The sequence below is a fragment of the Merops nubicus genome, unplaced genomic scaffold, assembly GCF_000691845.1.
Source record: "Merops nubicus isolate BGI_N331 unplaced genomic scaffold, ASM69184v1 scaffold10717, whole genome shotgun sequence".
Classification (NCBI taxonomy): domain Eukaryota; kingdom Metazoa; phylum Chordata; class Aves; order Coraciiformes; family Meropidae; genus Merops; species Merops nubicus.
Window position 1 is genome coordinate 827 of NW_008618338.1, and position 22,324 is coordinate 23,150.

The 22,324-nt window shown below is 36.4% G+C and overlaps 1 protein-coding gene across 1 annotated transcript in view; it reads right to left on the reverse strand.

Moving 5' to 3' along the window:
* The window catches only part of LRPPRC (leucine-rich pentatricopeptide repeat containing), a gene marked incomplete at its 3' end in the record, with an annotated part of 71,215 nt that overhangs the window by 444 nt on the left and 48,447 nt on the right, over positions 1-22,324 (reverse strand). Inside the window, exons 25-31 of the mRNA XM_008943414.1 lie at positions 18,696-18,764; positions 18,350-18,440; positions 14,763-14,905; positions 14,567-14,651; positions 9,825-9,948; positions 6,064-6,152; positions 2,115-2,319 (exon numbers count right to left, since the gene is read on the reverse strand). Of these exons, the coding sequence (XP_008941662.1) occupies positions 2,115-2,319; positions 6,064-6,152; positions 9,825-9,948; positions 14,567-14,651; positions 14,763-14,905; positions 18,350-18,440; positions 18,696-18,764 (806 nt within the window). The remainder of the gene's footprint in view (positions 1-2,114; positions 2,320-6,063; positions 6,153-9,824; positions 9,949-14,566; positions 14,652-14,762; positions 14,906-18,349; positions 18,441-18,695; positions 18,765-22,324) is intronic.

The following is a 22,324-nucleotide window of genomic DNA, read 5'->3' on the forward strand; positions in this document are numbered from 1 at the left end:
CTAGGTGAAGAGATTGAACTGGCTTAGTTTCTGAAATCAAGATTTCTAAACATAAAGAAGCAATTATATTAAAGTTTTTGTTTTCCACAGTAAGGTTATCTGTCTCAGGAATGGTTGAGCATCTATGACTTCATTCAGATATTGTAAAAGCGAAACCATTTATGACTGAATGAATAAATTAACCCACAAATAAACAATTTTAATGACCTTTGACCTGTACAAAGCCTAAGTAACTTTGACACACTTTTTTCCTCATTAAGGAAGAAGAGTTCAGCTAGCTGCTTTAAGACAATGTGCTCTGCAAATCTAGAAGGCAAAATCAAAACATGAACGGAAGGTACCTGAATAATTAATGCACACAACTCCAGTATTTTCTAATGCTATTCAATTAATTATTTACCCAATTTTTCCCATGCCTGCCTTTTTGGATGCAGAAGACAACACTAAATGTCATCTGGTCAGTACCTTTGTCTGAACACTTTTAATCTTATGGCTTAAGTATAGCAAATGCTAATGAAATCACGCAGGAAGTATTCACTGAAGTGTAAATTTTATTTCCAGCATTCTGAAATGTTCAAATGACAACATCTCTTATCAGTCCACTCTAAGAACTAATTTAATTGCAAAAGAAATCAGAGCACAATGAATGCTTTTAGGTGAAGCAGAAACTTGGCACCTTTGAAAGCTATTAAAAATGCTTTGAAAACTGTATAGGAAACATGAATCTACCCATAAATGTACAGGTATTAAAAATATCTGTAAGAATCTGGTTTTCAGAGGTCTCAAGGTACAGCTTGCAAGATATTTTAAAATATATAAGGTGCATATCATTTATGCTGCTGCTAAGTCTTTTTCACACATTCAAGCTACCTGCAGTATGGGAAAAGAAAACTGATGCTGTTTAAATAACCTGTGCCTGCACACAGCAATATATTTACTTATTCTTGTCACCAATCTACATTTTAAGAGCACAGCATGACTCTACAACAATTTTATGACACAGAAATCTAAGAAAATATGCAGCTTATGGGATGAATCCTGAAGTATATCTTCTAGTTTTAGTACTTAAGTTAGGCAAAAGTCAGTGCACTAGAACTGTGTGCCCAGGACCACTTAGATCTAAGTACAGATCAGCCCTTTATAGACAGATTGTTTTTCAGTGGCTACAAACACAGTGAGCTCACTACTGGAGCTGGCCTGCATGGTTCTTCTTCAGTTCAAGTCATCTTGCTGCTGAAACACTTCAGTGACTCCTCTCTTGGGTCTGGCATGCCTGAGGTGATCAGGTGTCTATAAGGTACCACACAGCTCCACAGCCTTCCTGCTGCATTAGACATGGGAGCTCTACCTGGTATAACTAGTTTGAAATAAAGTAACAGAATATATTGGATTCTTTAAGCCTGGTTCCTGCAAAGCATATTTGAGAAATTCATAGTATGTCCTTTCTCCCAGAAGTGCTTCCCTTATGCAGCTTTATAAAAAGGGTAAACTAGCACAATACTGAAGTGTGGGGATAATTAGCACAATCAAAACTGTGGCCTAAAACAGCACAGCAGCCAATTTTTTTTATAATTCTGACCAAAAAAGAAAATAACCTCCACAGATATATGTCTGACTTCCACATTTTGAGGGTAAACAAAGCAATATTCTGTCCTTTCAGCTCCTGAAACAGGAAGCAGATTATTATTTCCAAACCAGTATTATATGCATAATCTGGGGGTGCTAAATTTGAACATTTTTTACATTTATATTGATTATGTAATTAAATTTTACACTCATATTTCATATGGTTTTTGGTCCAACACCTAGAAAACACACTTCACATGAGGTGTAACATGTTAAAACAAAGGTATCAGAGCTAAATTACACCACCAGAGAAGAGTTCATGCTCTTCTAAATGCTTCACAGCTATCCCTGTATTTCAACAAATGATTTTCAACCCCAAATGTGGCTGGGAAACAACACCAGAACACAACTGCATAGCACACTGCTCAACACCAGAATTTTAACATTCAGGACACTGGAAGAATGGGAACAGAATTATGTGGATAATGCAAGTGATTTCCCACCACTCTGAGTAAAGGAATTCATAAAGTAGTCCCAGAAATACTTACTTTTTAGTATGAGCCAATGCAATAGCATTGGCAATTAGCGAGGAAGATAAACCAATTGATTCTGTGATGTCTTCCAGCACGTTTTTAAGTGCTTGCAGGCTCTTGAGATCTCCCTTTTCTGCCAAAGTCTGAGTGAGCAGGTTAACTGCTGGTCTAGTAGGCAACAAGCCACTGTCAAGCATTCCTTTTAAAACAGCCATGGCATCTGGCAATGGTAAAGAAATGAGGGAAAAGGAAACCAGATTTTAGTTCAAAAGGCAATCATGCTACTGGTATCATTAACTCTTCCCTTTAAAATATGCACAGAAAATAATTCTCTTGGTGAACTTAAGCGCCAAAATTGCTACAGTGAATTGTAACTTGACTATACACACACACAGAAAAGCTTTCAACAATAATTCAGGCTAAAATGCTGTAATATTTGCTCAATAGAAAGTATTAAGATACGTTTAACATTTATTTATTTTAGTAACCAGCTCAAAGAAAGCAGTTGTGTCATAAATGTCATCCGTTATGGCCTTAAATATATGACCTTTTCTGCTTGTTTTTTCTTTGAACTATAGTAAATTTTCTTTACTAAAGCTCAAAAATGTTGCAGACTTAGGAATAAGTATGGTTTCAAAATGTAATTCATTATTGAAACTGCTGAAGCCTAGTATTCAGATTTGTCTTAAGTACACATCAAAACTTGGTTTACCAACATTTGATTTTTAAGTAGAAGCACAGGATACAAGTCTCCATACAAGAACAAGAATAAACAAGAATTAGACAGTTTCCTAAAGAATCCCTAAAATTATAGCTGTTACCTATGTTAAAAACAAACAAGATGCATCTCCTGTCCATCTGCCACAGATTTCCCAAACTGCTGCTGCTGAAGATACCCTCATTTCTCCAGCCAGAATTCTTGTCAATTTACATTACAGAAGGAGCAAACACACACAGAAAGACACTTGGTTTAGCAACATTTGATTTTTAAATAGAAGCACAGGATACAAGTCAATAAACTCAAAATGAGACAGTTTCCTAAAGAATCCCTAAAATTATAGCTGTTACCTATGTTAAAAACAAACAAGATGCATCTCCTGTCCATCTGCCACAAATTTCCCAAACTGCTGCTGCTGAAGATACCCTCATTTCTCCAGCCAGAATTCTTGTCAATTTACATTACAGAAGGAGCAAACACACACAGAAAGACATGCCCCTCTGGTACAAAACTCCTACTCCTTACCAGCACAGGCAGGATTAATCACAGATAATAATTATAATACCAAGGGATAACACTTCTAACACAATATACACCCACTTGAACTCCACAGCATTACCATTCCAATTCAATATGCAGATACTGCAGAAATCCAGTGTTACTCTTTAGAAGAGAGGAAGAAAAAACATCCTGTATGCCTAACCTTCCCTCACAGCATATTTCTTCCTGCATATCACCCCTCCACCCCACCCCAGGCCCTGGTTGTGTTTTTTTTTTTTTACCCCACTTTCTTTTTAAGGAAAAGTTAATACCTAAGGGGCACGACTCCCAAAATTTAAAAAGAAAACATAAAACACATGCAAAGTTCAAATACTCTCTTGACTTTAAGTGTGGATCTCCCTTTAGCATGGAGCATGACCAGCCTTCTCAAGGACAAGGACAGAGAAAGACTTCAAAGTTGCCTGTGTACAGTACATGTACTGGTAGCATACTGGATAATTCTGCTGGGGTCATTTTGGCTTGTGTTCCCTTGTGCAAAAGCACCCATTACTATTAATCTTAATTCATCATTTAACCCCTTGATTGTTCAGTGCTTAAAAGCAGGTAACTACATGCACATGAAAAACTATTCATCTTTTAAAAGATAAATAAGTAAATTCCTTACTGTGAAAACTCAAGTTCTCTTAAAGTAACCTGAGTTTTACCAAGCTCTTGGTAGAAGATATTAGAGCTGTTATGAGTATGCTTAGGGAGGGACCTACATGAAAACTTTTAACTATACCACATTACACAGAAATAAATGATGGTGAACTATAAGAGAAAGTGATAACCAAGCAAGTTTTACACAAGCAAAAGCTATCAGAGGGTATGGGTTGAATGGAGCTCACCAACAGGTGATTACAAAAAGACTGTGCCCAAAATGTTTTTGGGTAATCTATGAGCCTCAGAAAATGACCACTCTGGTTGAAATATTTATTAGCTTGTATTTTCAAGGCTTCACTAACAAAAAGAGAAGTATTAACTTTCAAAATTGAAACAGAATTAAATTAAATTAATTAATTAAAACAGTCTGACTATCCAATTAAATTACCAAAGGTTTGTTCAATGAACAAGATGAATGAAAATATAATTTTGCAAAGCAAAGAAGTTCCACAGACTTCTTCAGAATCTTATGCATTACACAAAGACAAACTTTTAGAGTACAGCGAAGAAGAGGGTTGATGTGGCAGAGAGTTGAGTACACTAGCTAAAACAATCTTGTACTTGGTGCAAGAGATTGGCAGAATATAGAATCATCAGTGATGTTCTGAAGAAGACAATAATTTTGGTGTGTAATATTTAAGAAGAACTGGCAAAACTTCATGGCACATTGGACAAGAAAGGGCAGAAAATTTATTAGAATAAAATCAGATAGGAAAGTCTTCAGGTGAAGACTTTGAAAGCTGGAAAAACTTAAGACTTGCCAAAAGCAAGAGAAGCAATTGCATTCACCACAAAAACTTCAGTTGATGACACCTGGCAACGATGTCAGACTGGAGACTGAAGGAATGTGAAAGAAGAAAAGTTTATCAGCTCCAAGAAAGGGCACAGGTGAGAAGATGTGAGAATGCTCATCTAAAGAGTATTTCAGCGTGCTGGTATTACATGGGTATGGACTAATGCAACTGCAATAACTGAATGAAATAAAAATAACTAACGGCAGAATCAAAAACAGGTTTCCTGGTGTGCCTTCTGATAGTGTGCTGGTATTACACGGGTATGGACTAATACAACTGCAAAAACTGAATGAAACAAAAATAACTAACGGCAGAATCCAAAACAGGTTTCCTGGTGTGCCTTCTGATAAGAAAGTGAGACCCAATTCAGTGCAAGGCATGTTCTTTCTATGTAGCTGCATTAACTCTCACAGCTGTGCTTCTGACACAACACGTATCGATGCTGTACTGAGGCTTGCACAGGGCTAAGACACAGCACTATGTGTACAACTTCTCCTCTCTCACAGAGTTGTACAGCACAACTAGGTAAAAAGTAACACTGTAGAGCTGAACTCCAGACTGCAAAACAACCAATGCCAACAACGTAATAATAATAACGTAACGTGCAAACTTTTTCCACCATCTTGTTGGGTATCCTTACATACTCTTGGAGCACCATCTTCTTTTCTACCATTGTTACATTAAAAAGAAAACCAAAGGGAATATTTTGTTACTGTTGGTACTGAGAACTATTAAAAAGTATTTGATTAAGTTTTTAAATCAATATTATAATCATTTAGTGCACAATCATGCACATTTAACAGTCAATTTAACTCATCTGGTATCTCACCCAACCAACACAATATGCAAGAAACAACTGCTGGGAATTGTTTCAGATGCTCTAAAGTATGTTAATTTCCAAAGCAAAATGACTTGTGCTGTGAATTTTAACACACTTGAAAGCCTGTACTTTCTCTCGTTCTGGAGCACAAATTTTGCATGTCTGAAGAGCTGTGATTCATCTTAAGAAAACCCATCTTGTGTTAAATGGAATGGAAACTGGACTAAGTGGTCAAATGACAAGTACATTCATATTCAAGCTGTATTATAAATGCATGTACAGTAATTTACGTCTCTCAGCTACCACAAAAGGCTCTTGATAAGCAGGTAATTTGCTAAATGGACTCCTTTATCCAAGTATTCGAAGGGCGTTACAAGAAAAATCTGCAGAGGCATTAATGTGACGTAAAGGTCAAGCATTGTGACATACCTTTCAAATAATCCCGCCTAACTTGCGATATGATGAGGAGGCTGCTGGCAGCACTGTTCAGTGTGAAGCCCTTGATGTGGGTCTCAGCACTAAAAGAAGCAGACATTTAGAAAGGAATTACTGACATGCTTCTGATACGATAATAAATGGTTGAGCACCAAGGTGAAATTATAAAAACTACTGTTCGTATGTTAAAAATATTGCTGCAAAATATCGACCTGGAGACAGCTTTTGTGTTATCCTGTCAATGGTTATAGAAGGATAATTTTTTTTTGCATTCTGACAGATGACAAAGTTGGAAGTGAGCAACAAAAGAAACAAAGTACAAGATTTTTTTTAAACAATCGGTTCAGATTCTTGAATGCTGACATATTAGATGACTAAAATAACTGCATGCCCTGTATTGTTCTGTTGTATCCTAAGCTGGATACTTTTTCTTCTTTTTTCAATAGTCACCGTAATTATAAAATATAAAACTATTCTTTCAGCAATAAAAATGAAACATTTATTTTCAGCACTGTATATTTTAAACAAACTAAAGCATATTATGAACTAACACCATATCATTTGGTTGATTAATTTTCAAATTTCTGTCATCTAGATGTATACAGGTTTTAAAGTGAACATACTACATTTGCTGCCTTAGCCACGTTAAATTTGTATTTCGCTTATCAATTCTTGATCTCCTGTAACACAAAACTTCACGTCTCTGTAGCAAAGAGAATCTTTAATAACACTGCTAAAGCTTTTCTAACGCTCTGGAAATTAGTCAAGAGAGACTAACCAGCAATCATACTGATCTTGTTCTACAAAATGTTCCCATTCCTAAATGACATATAGTCGCATTTTTAATATCGAAGGATAACTTTACAAATGTTCATTTCTAGATTACAAAATCTCTACACAGAAAAGGGGGGCATCGCCATTTACCATATCAGCAATCAAGATAAACCTCACTGATCATCTTGTGGCAAACAACTGAGCAGCCTACCTACTTGAACTTAGAGGCTGAGCGGATTGGGAGGTAAGCAGGGTCATTGCTAAATTATTCTCCCCAATCCCAAGAAAATCCTTCACATAGAACACAATATGACTATCCTCTCAGTCACTTTCAGCCTCCCAGGCTCACAAATGCAGTCACTGGACTCGGGATTTTCTTACTCTCCCAACCAATCCTCTTAATCCCTGCCTAAGCACCCACTGCTCAGTTCCGCCTTTTCTTTTTTTTTTGCCTTTGTCCCATCTGTCAAAGCCCTTAAGTCAACAATTCATGCATGAGACCGTAAATTACATATAACAAAGGATTTACTTTCTCCAATCTTCCAATCTTTAGTGTGATTAAATAGATGTTAGCTACTATTACAGAACTAATCCATCATTCCAATACTCCTAAACTTCTATTTAAAATTTCTGGGACTAAATGCAGTAAATATGCCCCAGAACAGTGCTAGAATGTGAAAGTAACTAGACTTGGGCTGACCAACAGGTCAGTAACCTTCCTGGCTGTGGGTTTTTTGTTGTTGCTTTTTGTTTTAAATGCAGAGTAGGAGTGCCATTTCCTTCTACCCCATTCACTTTCTCCTGGAAGTTTCTGAGTTCTGATAACAGGAGGGAAGTTTTAAAATTATCTAACCTTTTATATAAAAAAAATTACTTATTTTGTTGCCTATGCTAATGTTCATAGTAAAGCACTCTAAATATTATTTAAATTTCAAATTTGGCTTGAAGCAGAGTAAAAAGAAAAAGATGTTAGCTTATATAAATGAAGGTAGTTTTCTGTATTTTATGAAAATATTAGGAGTCGCACAAGTTTCAGGCCACTGCACACATTTAGGCTTTGTAGGAGTAATCACATTGTAATATGAGGTTAGAAAAATTGTCAAGCATGCAGAAATGTGTGCAAAACATACAGATTTGCTATTCCTCAACCATGGGTACACATACAATCACTTTCTCTATTTCAGTGAATAATTTAAAACTTACAGACTTTTGAAAATGCTTAATGTAAAGTAACCAGAAAAAAGAGGCATAGATAAACACCACGAACACTGCCAATATGAACCATTTTCTGTCTTGATGCAACAGTGAGCTGTTACAGGCTTCTCAGGATGCCATTTTTTGGCATTTCTATGCTACAAAATGGGAGTATGAGAATTCTGAAAAGCACAGGTTTTATTCTTATAAGGGTTGGCTTTAACCACTGATCAAGTACAGAACCTCTTATTAAATCCTTTTTTCCTAAATAGCTCAAGGCTCAGGGGCTTAGACCTTCAAAATACATCTCCAACTTTAGTCTTTAAAATTTTTTGTTCATTTTTTTTCTTGCATTTGGAATTTACATACTAAAACATTGATCTGAAGTGGGAATAATGAGTCATTGAAATAATAGGAACAAGCCAACACCTTCTTTCTGCTCTTCAAACCTGCAGATTACTGCTGATAACATGCAATACTTTGTGCATCTTCCTTACAAGTGAACTTGAGCTGCAGAGCAGGGAAGCAGTCAATGCATTACACATCTTCCATAGAAAGTTTCAAACGTCTTCCCTGAAGAATCTTTCAGTACATCTTTTGATACATGAATATTTTCTACAAACATTTAATAAATGACCTAAATTTTACCAGCAGTTTCTGTACTTCTAAAACACCTCACTTCCACCTTCCAGTTACAAAGACTTATCGGTTACTTCCATTTTAAGGAGCTTAATTTGATAAACTGTTTTAGTTTTTCCTTGATATAAGCCATATACACATCAGGCACAAACATCCCTTATCATGAAAGTACAGTTACTGAGAGCTATTTGAAAAAAAAACATTTTTTCTTCTCAATGTCGTGTTTTTCAATGAAAGATGTTTCTTGAGTCTAAACACTTTTAAAGAAAACATGAAAATAATAAAGATCATGTTACACGATACTGTTCCTGGACATCAAAAACTAAAATTGCTCTAAAGATTATTAGATTTGTACTGAACTCTATGCACCACATAAGTTACTACATGGACTTTCAAATTCACTGTATTCAGCCTCAGAACACACTTGATGAACAACCACTGTTGTTGTCTTAGCAGAAGAACCTGAAAGACCTAAATTACCTAAACTTTAATTTTTATTGTTCTTACCTCTACACTGATGAGTAGTAACACTTTTACTTTGAAGCCTGTAATCTGACCAGAACACACATTACAGGCAATAATTAAAGCAAGTGGTGTACCATACAACTCACTAAAGATTAATTCGGTTCTGGTGATTCTAATAACACATGACAGCAGGTTGGATTTATTTCAGAAGTGTAAGAGTTGGATCTAAGGTTTATAGTCATCTCCTAGCCACTGGCATCACAGTCAAACATACCACTTTGCATTTGGCAGGAAGCCAGCTGCCAGGGAGTGTGGGTAGGGTAGGACAGAGGCAGGGATGGGCATTGAGGGGAAGGCTCAAGGGCAGTTAAGTGAAGGAATCCTGTCTGTTTGGATATTGCTCTAAAGAAGAAAAGGCAGACTGCCAGAAGGGCAGACTTACAGTTCTGATGCCAAGTACATTTGTTAATACTGTTAGTTTAAATGAGTTATTAGCAATACATACTGTCAACTCTAGTACCTTTTTAATATATGGCATATCACTCTATGAAACACTGTTGAACTTCTTACCAGTTCCCAATTACTAGTCATAACCTGTTCTCACACTGAAAGATAAGGGCATACTTGAAAATAATCCAGAAATTATTTAAAAACACCCCCTCCCTGAAGCACAAAAGTCTTACATGCGTTTGACTTCGATGGCTTCTTCAAAACAATTCTGCATTAACAGTGCTCTTATAAGGATGTCATAAGAACGATAACGAAACTCACTCTTGCCTTGCATTTTCAGGAAAATACCATAGGCCTCTAAAAATGAAAAGAAAAAAAAAGAAGACATAGAATGAAATGTCACAGAAGGAAGTCACCTATTCATTGAAATGGTCCATCTTAAATCTATTTATCCTCTGCTTTTCTGGAGCCCGAAGCTGCTGGTCACAGCTTGTTCAGAATTGCTTGTATACAACAATCAACTGACACGTATCTCCACAGAACAAAAAGTTTGCTACTGCTTTTTTTCTATACGTGGCTGTCGCTTTAAATATCAACACAGCTGGTTAAAAGAGGAAGACTTGGGATTTTTAAAGCAACACCTAATTCTGGGGTATATAGTTACAGTGTCTGGTGCACGATCACAACAGCATTTAACAAATAATATAGGAGGTGATTCCAATATGGGGAGATCAAATTATTTGGCTACGACAAGATTTATACAAAACATACAATTTACAAATATACAGATATTTAACAAGTAAACTACGCTGCGTTTGTTTGACTGATTAACAGTTTTATTTCATGCATTCACAATAACTGTCAGTGTATGAAAAGATGTTACCAAAAAGGGGAAAAAAAAAATGATAAGCACACTTTTCAGTCATTTATTTTTCTGAAATGAGATTATGCAGCTATAAACATGCAGCAAAAACTGCCATCCAGGCTGTAACACAATGCTAGAATGCTGTGCTCTTAAGAGCCACAAATTAACTTTTACATCTGACCTATGATGCATGTTTCCCTTAAACACCAATCCCTTTGTTAATTCAAATCATAGCTGCAGTAACACTTAAAACTTTTGAGAAATATTTGGACTATTGCTACAATTTTCACAGCTAAGCATTAAGTTTTTTCTTATACTTTGTAAAGATGAAGACAATTCATTTGAATCCTACTGTCACAAGAAGTGTCACAATAATAGCACTTACTACTGTGCGCTGCAGAATTTTAAGCTGGCTTTTACCAAACTGAAACTTTTGGTGTGCCTTTTGGTTTGAATCTTAAATTTCTTCAGCCAAACAGTATACATAAAAAACTTCTGAGATGCAGGCAAAAAAATAACTGTGCATAAAACTTATTATTTACAACACACATACTCTCACACTAAGTTAATATTATAACTAACACTGCTATCCACAATCTACTTTGGATGCTTGGAGATACATGAAATATACTTTATTTTTGTTTATATATACAAGACTATCACAGCAAAAATTAAAACAAATTCTGTCTATGTTTTGTGTGTACAGAAAGAGTCATGAGAGAGATGGAGAGAGAACATGACTGATGTCTGACATTACAATAGTGATTGCACTGTCAACCAAAACAGCAATGAAACGACAACGGGACGACACAGGAAATGTCTTCAAATTCCCCACCACCTTTACTTATAGGTCTGAGGTTAAAGCTTGGTCTGTTTTAGCATGCTGAACTCTCTTGCCTCTTCAGATACTGACAACCAGCATTCATAGTGTTCATACTTAAAATCAGTGAATGAAACATTTTTTCCCCACTCTTCTGAAATCTGAGATACCAGTAGACTAGCCAACAATAACAAAGCGTAGTATAATCTATGACAAGTGTAACTATTATTTACAGAAGCATAGCTGGTTGGTGATGGGTTTGCTCTTTTTGCTCAAGAAAGCCCATTTAAAATCCATTTTTTAAAGCAAAAAACTCCTTACATTTGGAGACTCCTACAAAGGCTCTGCTGTGTTCAGAATGAAGTAGGATTTCACCCTGTGTTTGAACATTGGCTGGGTACAGAAATGGACCTTGACACCAGTGGACATGATGCCAAGTGTATGTTACCATCCCTTATCACAGTCCACAGAATACATCATCAATTTCTACAAGGAAATACATTTAATTCTGTTTTTCTAATTACTAGTTTGAGGAGGAACTCAAAATCTTTTTATCAGTTTTGTTTTCATGTTTTGTTGTGTCAGTCAGTCTTGACCTCAGAATGATTATCCTATTCAGATTATTCTCTCAACTTTATTTTGCACCAGTGCAAGTACCATGTTTGAGGTACTCCTAAATGAGTCTTGAATTGAGACATACACCTGATCAGATATTATCAGCTTTACTTCTTCAGATGACATATAAAATTACTAAAGTATAATAGCATTCTAATGAGAAAGTTCTTGGTTTCAATATCATATTTTGTTATACCAGCTATTTCAAGTAAAAGGACTTCTCAAAAAAGTGACAGCTTGCCAAGAAAGCCTCAGTTCAAGACAGACAAATTTGTTTCAGCAGTGGCAACTGTTTGGGATACATGCAACGTGATCCCCTAAAGTCAAGTCCTCACACTGAAGAATCAAGATAAAAATGAAAATATGATTTTGCATAAATCAAGCATACCAGAGAACAGATTTTTCAAAATATCTTCTCCATGTCAGAGTTGATAAATTCACAAAATTAGTTACATAACTAGATTAATCTTTTTCCTATCAGAAAGCTGATGTTGATAAAAACATATATTCTGCCCTATTACATTTACATCAAACTTACATTATACTGTTACATAAAAGTGACATTTTAATAGTTTGAGATAAAGAACTGTTTCCCCACAAGAGAGGAACAGTTTCCTGACATTTGTCTCTTTCCTTGTAATTCCCAACAGTTCTAGACCACCTCCCCTCAAATACTGCACCTTTACCTAAAAAGACTGTGCAAGATAAATTCAGTATCAAATGTCATCGTAGACTGTTAGCAGTTACTTTTTATGCTTTTGTTTTAAATTAGTCTCTCTGTAAGGTCCAAGGCGTGTTTATTTTCCTCCTGCTCTCCACTTGATCACTTATGATGTCAAAGACACAAGACATCTTTCTACGAATAATGTTACAAAATACATTCCATTAATTTTGCCAAGTTTTCAGTGAAAATGTTTCTGCATTTCCTATGTTCTTTCAGTTTCCAAAATTTACCACCATGACGAACATCCTGTAAACCAACTTTATGTCTGCCATAATACACATGATTCTTAAATTCATAAAATATAACATGAGATTGGACCTTTTATATACAGAATATCCAGACTCCACTTGAGACTTCTAATCAGTGCTCCTGTGACTGAATAACTCTGCAGGGTCATTTCGCTAACAACAGAAAGTTAACTGTGAATGACTGACAGATTCTTCTTTTAAAAACTCAAAGTTTGAAAATCTGTGTCCAACCTGTAAAATTTACTAATAAAACTCAAAGAGGAAAATGCCTAGGTATTTATAAAATTTCCTCATTCAGCAAAATATTTTTTTAAACCTACTTCATTCTGTTTTCTATTCTGCTTTCAAGTGAGCTACCTAGTTATTTGTCACAGAACACGCAGAGAAAGTAAGGTTTTCCAGAACATTCAAATGCTCTGCACCTTAGCAAATGCTACAAATGGGCTGACCTCCTGCCACCTTTGAAAGGACCAGCCATGCTCATTCTGACTCTGTGATTTTGCTTTGGGATGAGATCGACAGGAATGGATTTAAACACAGACTAAGCCAAGGCAACTGCACTGAAGTACACTCCTCCTTTCTATATACAAAACCAAACGCCCATGCATAAGGCAATTCTGTTTTCATCTGAGACAGGGAAGTTTGCACAGAAGAGCTCTTCATTTTTCATAGCAGAATTGATCTTAAGTGATCTCTCAATAAGGCCATTTTATTTGTGGGGTGGCAATCACAGGCACGGGAGTTTGGAAACAGTGAGCTGTGTGGAGTTTGGAAACAGTGAGCTGTGAGGATTTGAACACAGGATTTGAACTTTTGTTTATAGTCTGTGTATTTCTTTGGGGAACTAACAAGAGGAAAAGTTTGCAAACTGCAGAGAAATACAGACAACTTCCACGCTGGTTGTAAAGAAGCTAAAGACACTAGGCAACCCACTGAATCCTCCCTACAAACAGAAATAAATAGCCTTGCAACATCAACAAACAGAAAAACAGATAAAAGCCAGACAGGAAGAGAGCAATGATTAGATAATCATAACATAGTCCCATCTTCTTTAATCTCATCTATTCTAATTCTTTGTCAAATCCAGAGCCTAAATAACATACCTGAAGTATGCTTTGGAACCATATCTGATCTTATTACTGAGACTTCAACAGCAAGGGCAAATACAAAATCTCTGAACTATTTCTTTTAATAGGCAATTGCCATCCCATAAACATGTCCCAGCTCTTTCACTTGATATGAATCTTTCATTCTCACTATGCTTCCCATGTCTCATATCATAAAAATTATGACCAAACAGCTAGACTTTCTGGGAACCATAAAACTAGTATTGTTAGCATCCATCCTATACATAAATTTAGTTTCTGGTGTTTAATGGATACATTTGAAAGTCTAGGACATTCAGTATACAGTGAACTGCAGAACAGCAGTACTCTGGTACTTTTAAAATTGGCAACTTCACTGCAGACTGGCTTTCAGACATGGATTTAGAAGTCAACATTTCCAATGACGTTTTAAATATTTTACCATATCCTTCTCACATCAGCTCCTGATAATATTGGCGGGTAATATTATCATGTACCTTTCCAAACATAATAGCAAACCAACAAAAAGCAGCAGCAAGCGTCATCTGTTGCTCGTTAGTTAATTGACATCTTAAAATTAATGTTGAAGGGAAAAAGAAGCAGTGGTTTTCAGTTTACCTTTTGCATTATTCTTGCAAAGCATCCTTATTTTTCTTTCTTCCACATTAGATTCACTTAAACTTCCGGTATCTTCATCTCTAGCCTTTAAAATGAACAAATTTATTTCATTTTCTGTAATGCTACCTGTTAACATTTCTCAACGGAAATAAACACATACAAGTGTTGTTGCCTAGGAAATTTAAGCTCCAGTTACCTTAGGGATCTCAAATGGAACAACCTGACCATTTTTCTCAAGTATATCAGCCAGTAAAGTTAGTGTTTTCTCACGAGGAACAACATTTTCTTCTTGAATTTTAGTCCAAACAGCTTCAGCCTTTTCCCAGTCACCGTTGTTCTCTGAAACAAGATTCAAATCTTCAGATAAAAGCACATTCACAGTACACATACATATCTGAAGTGATTCAAAAAAGGCATCTTCGGAAAGTAATGAATCAATTCATCGTGTACTTCTTCTTCATATGATCATCAACTTGAAAAGTTTTAAACTGCTTTTTATACACAGAGGACACCAGAATATGCAAACAAACAAAAAAAGGTTTGTAAGAATTTTCAAATGCATAAGAAACCATTCCTCCTAGCTCATCAGTTCTCATATTTGTGATTGGTTACTGTAAAAACACAAAAATTTCTAAGTTATCACAAAATTTTAACACTCTAAACTATGACTTCTAAGTTGCATTTTGAAATTCTTAAAATTAAATCCTCTGGATTATGTTGCTACTGAGCCATAGGGTGAACATTCCAGAATTTTACCACTTTCAAGTCAAAGAAGTGTTCTAGGCCTTCAGGCTCCCATTCTGCTACAAAAAATGAAAAAAAAGTATATCTGAAGAGCAAAAGGCAGGTTTGCTGAAAAACTTAAGAAATTGCTACCAAATTTGCAGAACTATTCAACTGTTTTCAAGAGGAATGGTAATTTTTATAGGCACCACTCCACATAAACATAAAGCTGCATTTTGTGAAAGAAAAAGTTAATTACTACTTAAGTACATACAGCAGATGGTTTCCTGTATCTCCTGCTCTAAGTCACCAGAACAGCATTGCCTTGTGGTTGTAGATCCTGCTCACAGCTACCTATCCCAAACACTTGCTAGCTGTAATCTGTCTGTTCCACAGTTTACTTCAGAGTCCCAGAAATGAAGAGATGCAAGGCAAGAAGGCAGAAGCAGAAGGCAGATGATAGAATTAATCATTCACACTGCAGCATCTCAGGCTGTAACAGCAGCATTCCAGGCAGTCTTCCACTGTCCCATTAAGGAACATCAGCCATTCTGCAGCTCAGGCTCCACTGGAGTAAGTCATAACACAAGATAACACCAGAGCAGGCACCTGGAAGCAGCGTGGCACACCTGGACATTCTCTAGTGCTGTCACAAAGCTGGTGTTGCAAAGCAGCAGATGCTGCTTCTGAGTCAAAATTGCAATGCAATACCAAAATGTTACAGTGCACTGTTCTCTTCTTTCCAGGAGCAGCTTAGGTCTTGGAAAACATATGGGGATGTGACCAGGCTTGTTCAAGACCCAAGCCTACTTTCTGCGAGGTTTTGGCATCACTTCAGCTCTTTAGAAGAGGCAGAAAAATTGGTGACTATCCTAACTTAAATAAAATCATTGGTTTTAAGGACTAAACACTGCACACAGCATTTTAAAGCAGATTATTATGGCAGTTAACAGAGAGGAAGTCTTAGCACTTTTTCATGTATTTGTCCCTATGTTTGACACTCATGAGGGCACATCTAGAGGATTTTGTCTAGTTTTGGGTTCCACGCCTATAAAAAAGATGCTAGGAACTGGAATAAATTCAGACATCAAGACAGACTTGGGGTCAGAGCAGAGGAAGTAAAAACAGAAGGGAAGAAGATGATTTTTGGGCAGCCAGGAGAAATGCAGATTAACATGAGATCAAATTTCTGTCTTCAGTTATGTAACTGACAAAGAAATGACAGTCTCTCCTTGGAAGTGCACAGCAAATATGAAAGGTGATGGCTGAAAGTTGAAGCAATGGAGTACCTGAAGATGACCAAACCCTGGAGCACCTGGCCCAGAGTGGCTGTTTGATTTCCACCCCTGGAGACACTCAGAACTTTACTAGACAAGGCCATGATGTGATGTAACTTTGAAGCTGTCCCAGCTCTGGGAAAGTATCAGGCCTAAAACTAATGAGGTTCTCTCCAGCATAAATTATTCTTTCATTCTAAAAACCCAAATGCATTATTTTCAACACACTTGATCGCAGATTGGACTAGATAGTAGATTTTTTTTTTGTATGATTAAAATAGATCTGAAGTTATGTCTTAGGTGCAAAATGACAACTCTGCTGTACTTGTGCATGGGGTAGCCTTGACAGATAATCTAAAATGGTTGAAAGCAGGAGTATGCATGGGTTTTGTCTTTCATGGTGACAGAAACCCACAAATGTTTTCCACTTCTTTGAATAGATGGAATTGGTTTTGTCTTTTGAAAGACGACTGAAAATTCTGCATGACGGAATTTGATAAATTGTATCTTCTTAAATTCTTTTCCTAGCAGGCACACTGTCACTCTTGGTCACTGCCAGAGGTGAACAGGATGAGTGGAGAAATAGGAAGGCATTGTCTCCCTGTTGAGACAAGGCTGCTTTTCAGGCCTACTTGGTTTTTGATGGTGAACCAATACATACAAAACCAGAACTGAGTAATGCTACAGCTTGGTTCTGAAGCTCTCGAAGGTCACTTAGGAAATGAAAAGCAACATGGTCTTCAGAGGGCCCTTCCAACCCAATACATTCTAAGACTCCATGGTCATTTTTTTGGTGGAGGTACTCATCTCTCCTGCTTGTGGTAAGTGCAGTACTGAAGAGGCCTCTTTCATTACCATAAGAAAAGAAAAAGAGGGCTTGAATAGTATTTGACTTAGCACTAAATCATCACTGCTTCCCATCAACTAAAAATATACACAGGGAATGGCCTAAAATTACTTCCAAGCTCAAATGCAAGTTTTCCCATGACCAAATACATCAATCTACTGTAATGGCACATTAATATACAGGTACTCATTACTGAAGTATGAAGCAATTAATCCCTCTAATGCTTTTCTTTTTAATGTCCCAATGTACTACGTAGTGCTCCACATCCAATCTTAAAACCAAATGGTTTTTTTTCAAGACTTTGAAGTAACCAGAACTAAAGTTTCCAAAATTTTTGTTATGTAAAATACAGTATAATACCGTGCATAACGAAACTAGCACATACTGAAATATACAGAAAAGAGGAAATTGAAAAGACAATAAATCCTACATTAAGTCTATACTATAAAATGAACTTTAATTTTAAAAACTGTTCAACTCCTACAATGATTCAGAAGCTAGGCTGTAGCTGGTGCAGCACTGGGTCTTTTTTGTGTTACGTTGTTTGTTGTTTGGTTGGTTGGTTGGTTTTTAAATCCACCTTTTGGAAGATCCAGATGCAGTTACAGGAGACTTCACATCTTTGTCAGTTACAAAGATGTAATAAATAAGCAGTTTTTCTTCTTTAAGTGTATTAAAAAGTAAAACAGAATAAACTTTCAAATTAGGACACAAGATAATAGCATGGATTGGAAGACTTGTACTATGCAAGTTCTAGGTAAGTGTTCAGGTTGGCTGGCAAAAATCCCTGTACTCTTCCCCTTGCAAGATGCCTCAGAAACACTATCCAGACCCTGAATATCAGGGTAAAACTGCTTTTCAATTCAGGATTACTTCCCATCTCCAACCACAAAAGAAAACAGATTGCAACATGAAAAAAATCACAAGCTCACTTACCACACAGCTGAAGCAGGTAGTAATACATCTCATCTCTATCACATTCAAAGAGATTTTGAGTTAATTCTACCAACTGTTCCAAAGCCTCCATCTTTAAAAAGAAAGAAGAGCAGTTATGCCTCAGCCAAAGAAGTATTTTTCTATATATGTGCACTCCCATGCTGTGTGCATTCAGCTAAAATAATATTTAAGTGTACACCAGCATTTACACAGAGCATTAAGTTCACCTCATCAGCCTGTCACATATCCTTTCACAAACATAAAAATCAAGCAATGAAATATTTCAAAACAATTTTTCTTGGAGTATAATGACAGTTCCATAGAGGGCATCATGCGAGCCACGTACCTGATTATTTGATATACACCTTTTTGCAAACCACTGCAACCTTCCAGGGTGTGCTCTCAAGCCAGGAGTCTGTAAAATATTTCCATAAGAAACATGTTACATCACTTCGAAAAGTAAACATAATATATGTACTCATAACAAATGTTCATAGTTTTTGTTTGTTGAAATCTGAATCAGACTACAAGCTCAAAAATAATCAAATTAGGTTGCATTTACAAGACTTAAAAATTACAGTAATTTTATTCAACACATTTTCCTTTTTAGTTGAACACTGCTGAGAGAGTTGATTTAAAATACACTTCAGATGAGTTGAAATGTTAAATAATTTCCAACATTACAGTAATAGTGTGTTATTGCTATTACCCATAGTTATCTTTTGCATTACTCATGGTAAAGAATTACATCAAATGTTTCCAAACCGCCTTCACTATGAAAAGTTCACATTCAACACCACTGCAATGCCTTAGCAACTAGAACACCATGCCTCTTGAACACTACCCCTTCTCTCCTAACATCAGCCATTTTCTTACAACTACTAATACGTAAAAACAACCGTGGTTTTCAATACTGACTTCTCTTGCTACCGGTCAGTAGGAAGAACCAGTAACTTAGAAAGCAGTCCCTGTTACAGCTGTAACGTGCTGTGAATGCATAGGCCGGGCATGCCGACTGTAAAGCAGCTCCTGCTCCAGGAGAGAGCACAGGCCGACTCTGTGGCCTGCATCCATCAAGGAACCCATGTGTAAGAGTCTGTCATAGTTCCTTCTGCTATTCAGCTTCCCAAGTTTGATGAACCCTTGCTTATTCATTCTTTTGCTGTTTTGAATGGACTACAGCTACAGAATACACGTGGTCAAAAGGGTTTCAATCCCTGGCAACTCCACCTGGTACAGACTACCACACTGTGCCTTCTCAGCACCGCAGGCCACAATCGAAATATCGGCTTCTCCATTTAAATAAAATCTTCAGCAAACATGGGAAAACTCAGAAGTTCTTCAAGAAACATGTTACAGGCATGCCAGTATTTGTCCGAAATAACACAAAAAAAAATCTATATGCAAAGTATACATCATTTTCACCTCTTACCCTTCCCTCCCACAGAGTACTTGGATTTACTTTCTTTATACTCTCTTGTTTCAACACAAGGACCATGTACAGAAAGGACTCTGCTTTCATTTGAGCCGTCTAGATTTGCATTAATATAGCCCAAAGTGATTCTGAGGAAATGTCTGCTCATCCCTACAGAGAAACACATGTTTTGACCCTTGAAGGCTTTTAACTGTTAATAAGAAATCCCTACTGTTTAAAAGCGAAGTGCAGCTTCCAAAACATGAACACTACTTCACAGTAGAGGCAGTCTGAACAAAAAGCTGTGAGAAATATTTGGTCCAGGTTCCAAAGCAATGGAAACAATTCCCACTGAAAAAGTAAATTTACCTTCTGTCTTTTTAGCACAGATAATTTCCTTTTCCCATATTCTCGAAACAGAGAATTATTACCACTCTATCTTTCTGAAATAATTCAGCATACACCAGAAAACCAGTAGGCAAAAATTCAGTTGAAATTGGTAACATTTTATAAATATACAGGAAACAGTGTTCTACAGAGTAGATGTTAGGCCATATAATTCTACCAAACATCCAAACCAGTTTATGCAACTACTGTAAGGTTTTTAAAAAACAGGATATGAACTCCACAGTTCTTCAACATGGAACAGCTTCTCTGGGCATTTAACTGTACTATAGAAATAGCCTCAACCTAAGATGTTACAGAAACATAGTGGCTTCTCAAGTATTCATAAGGGGTATATGTAAACACAGGTTTGCTTTCCAGGTACTTGGGTTTGTTCCAATTACTTGTTTGTTTTCGGGGTTTTGTTTGTTTGTTTGTTTGTTTGTTTTTGTTTTTTTCCCCCCACAGTTATTTATGTTTATAGGTACCTGTTCTACTCTTTTTTAAGAGCTACCAAGCAATTTCACATAAAAGATGTTGAAAACTAAGTCAAGTATTAACATCTTATACAACAGGCTCTTGAAAATGAAAAAGAAAAAAAGTATGTTGCCTGCATCTGTAGCTAATCCTCTTTAGAACATGGTAAAATTCAAATGCTGAATTCACTTACAACTTCCAATATCATTGCTGATCCGAATGCCAATGAACTAAACAGCTCCAGAGCTACAAACTTTTTATAGTAAATCCTTTCCTGTTCAGAAATGATTGATGCGTCTGTCACTACAAGGACAGCTGAGTTATACAACAGATATCCTTGTGTTTCATTTTGAAATTGAGAAGTGTTTTCACATACTGCAGGTCTCAATCATCAAAAGAACATCTAGGTCAGATTAACTAAATCTCCAGGGCTTGCCTGATAGTCCATATTTGTAGCTTATCCCTTACCATCTTAGGGAATTTTAAACCTTGCATTTAGTAGGAAGCAGACTTTCTACAACACAGCAGACTAAAATACAGAATTTAAAAAATGCAAGAAATAAAAAAAAGTAAAAACTGTTACTCTAATTATGCTTCCAAACGCCCATTTACAATTTTGATCTTTCTAGTTTCAATGGACGAAAAAATTATTTTCTTTTAGAGTCCTAGTGGTTTGTTTTGTTGGGGTTTTTTCTTTATTTTTTAAGACATTCGCTGCTTGAAAGACTGAAACAACTATTGAGAGTCTTACTCAATTCATGCACCATATAAACTAAACATGGAGGGGTTTTGACTTTTACATTCTCTTCAAATATAAAACAGTATTACTGTACCAATCCAAAGGTTCATCTAGCTTGTTACCCTCTCCCTAACAATGCCTACAGGAGAATATAAAATTACAGACATCCAGCAATATTTCCCCCTTAATGCTATTTCACCCTCCAACTACTTGAGGTTGCTGTTTCTAACTAAGTGACTTCTCTTCCATAGGCTTTCCTGGTGGCCCCTGGAAGTCTGTAAGATTTATCACTCATAAGATCTTTTGGCAAAGGGTTGCCTTGACTATCTCCTGCACCAAAAAAACGTAATGCTTCCACTTTTTGTTTGTTTTCAGCCTTAGCTTCTACTAGTTTAATTCAGAGATCCTACATTTGGTATTGGAACACAACACACAACAGATTTGCTTTATCCTCTCCATTTCCTATTAATTTCATGAGTGGTATAAAGAAAAATTCCCTGTTTCACTTTCTTCTCCAGACTAGGCAGAACTCTCTTACTTAATTCTATGTCCTATACAACCCACTCCAAACTTTTGATCACATTTGTTACTATCTTTCTTAGGTTCAATGTACAACCCTTCACTAATTTACTCAGTGAATCTGTACCTTCACACACAGCAAGGAAAACTAGCCAGATGGGGAAAAAATAAGCTGCATCTTTAGAAGAACTCTTGCCAGGCAGCACTCAAAAGAATCACATGAATGCAGCAATCCTAACACACGGAAAGCATTTGATTTGTTCTCCTCCCTCCTAGATCCAGTCATTTCAGACAGGTGATTGAAGGGGTCCAATCACCAGAAAAATCTTTTCTGTACTAACATTTTTATTTGAGCTAATTTCTATCTATTACAGCTTAAAGAAAACAGATTGTCTAGGAAAATACTGACCTGTCAGAGAGGAATCTATTGAATGTTTCTCCA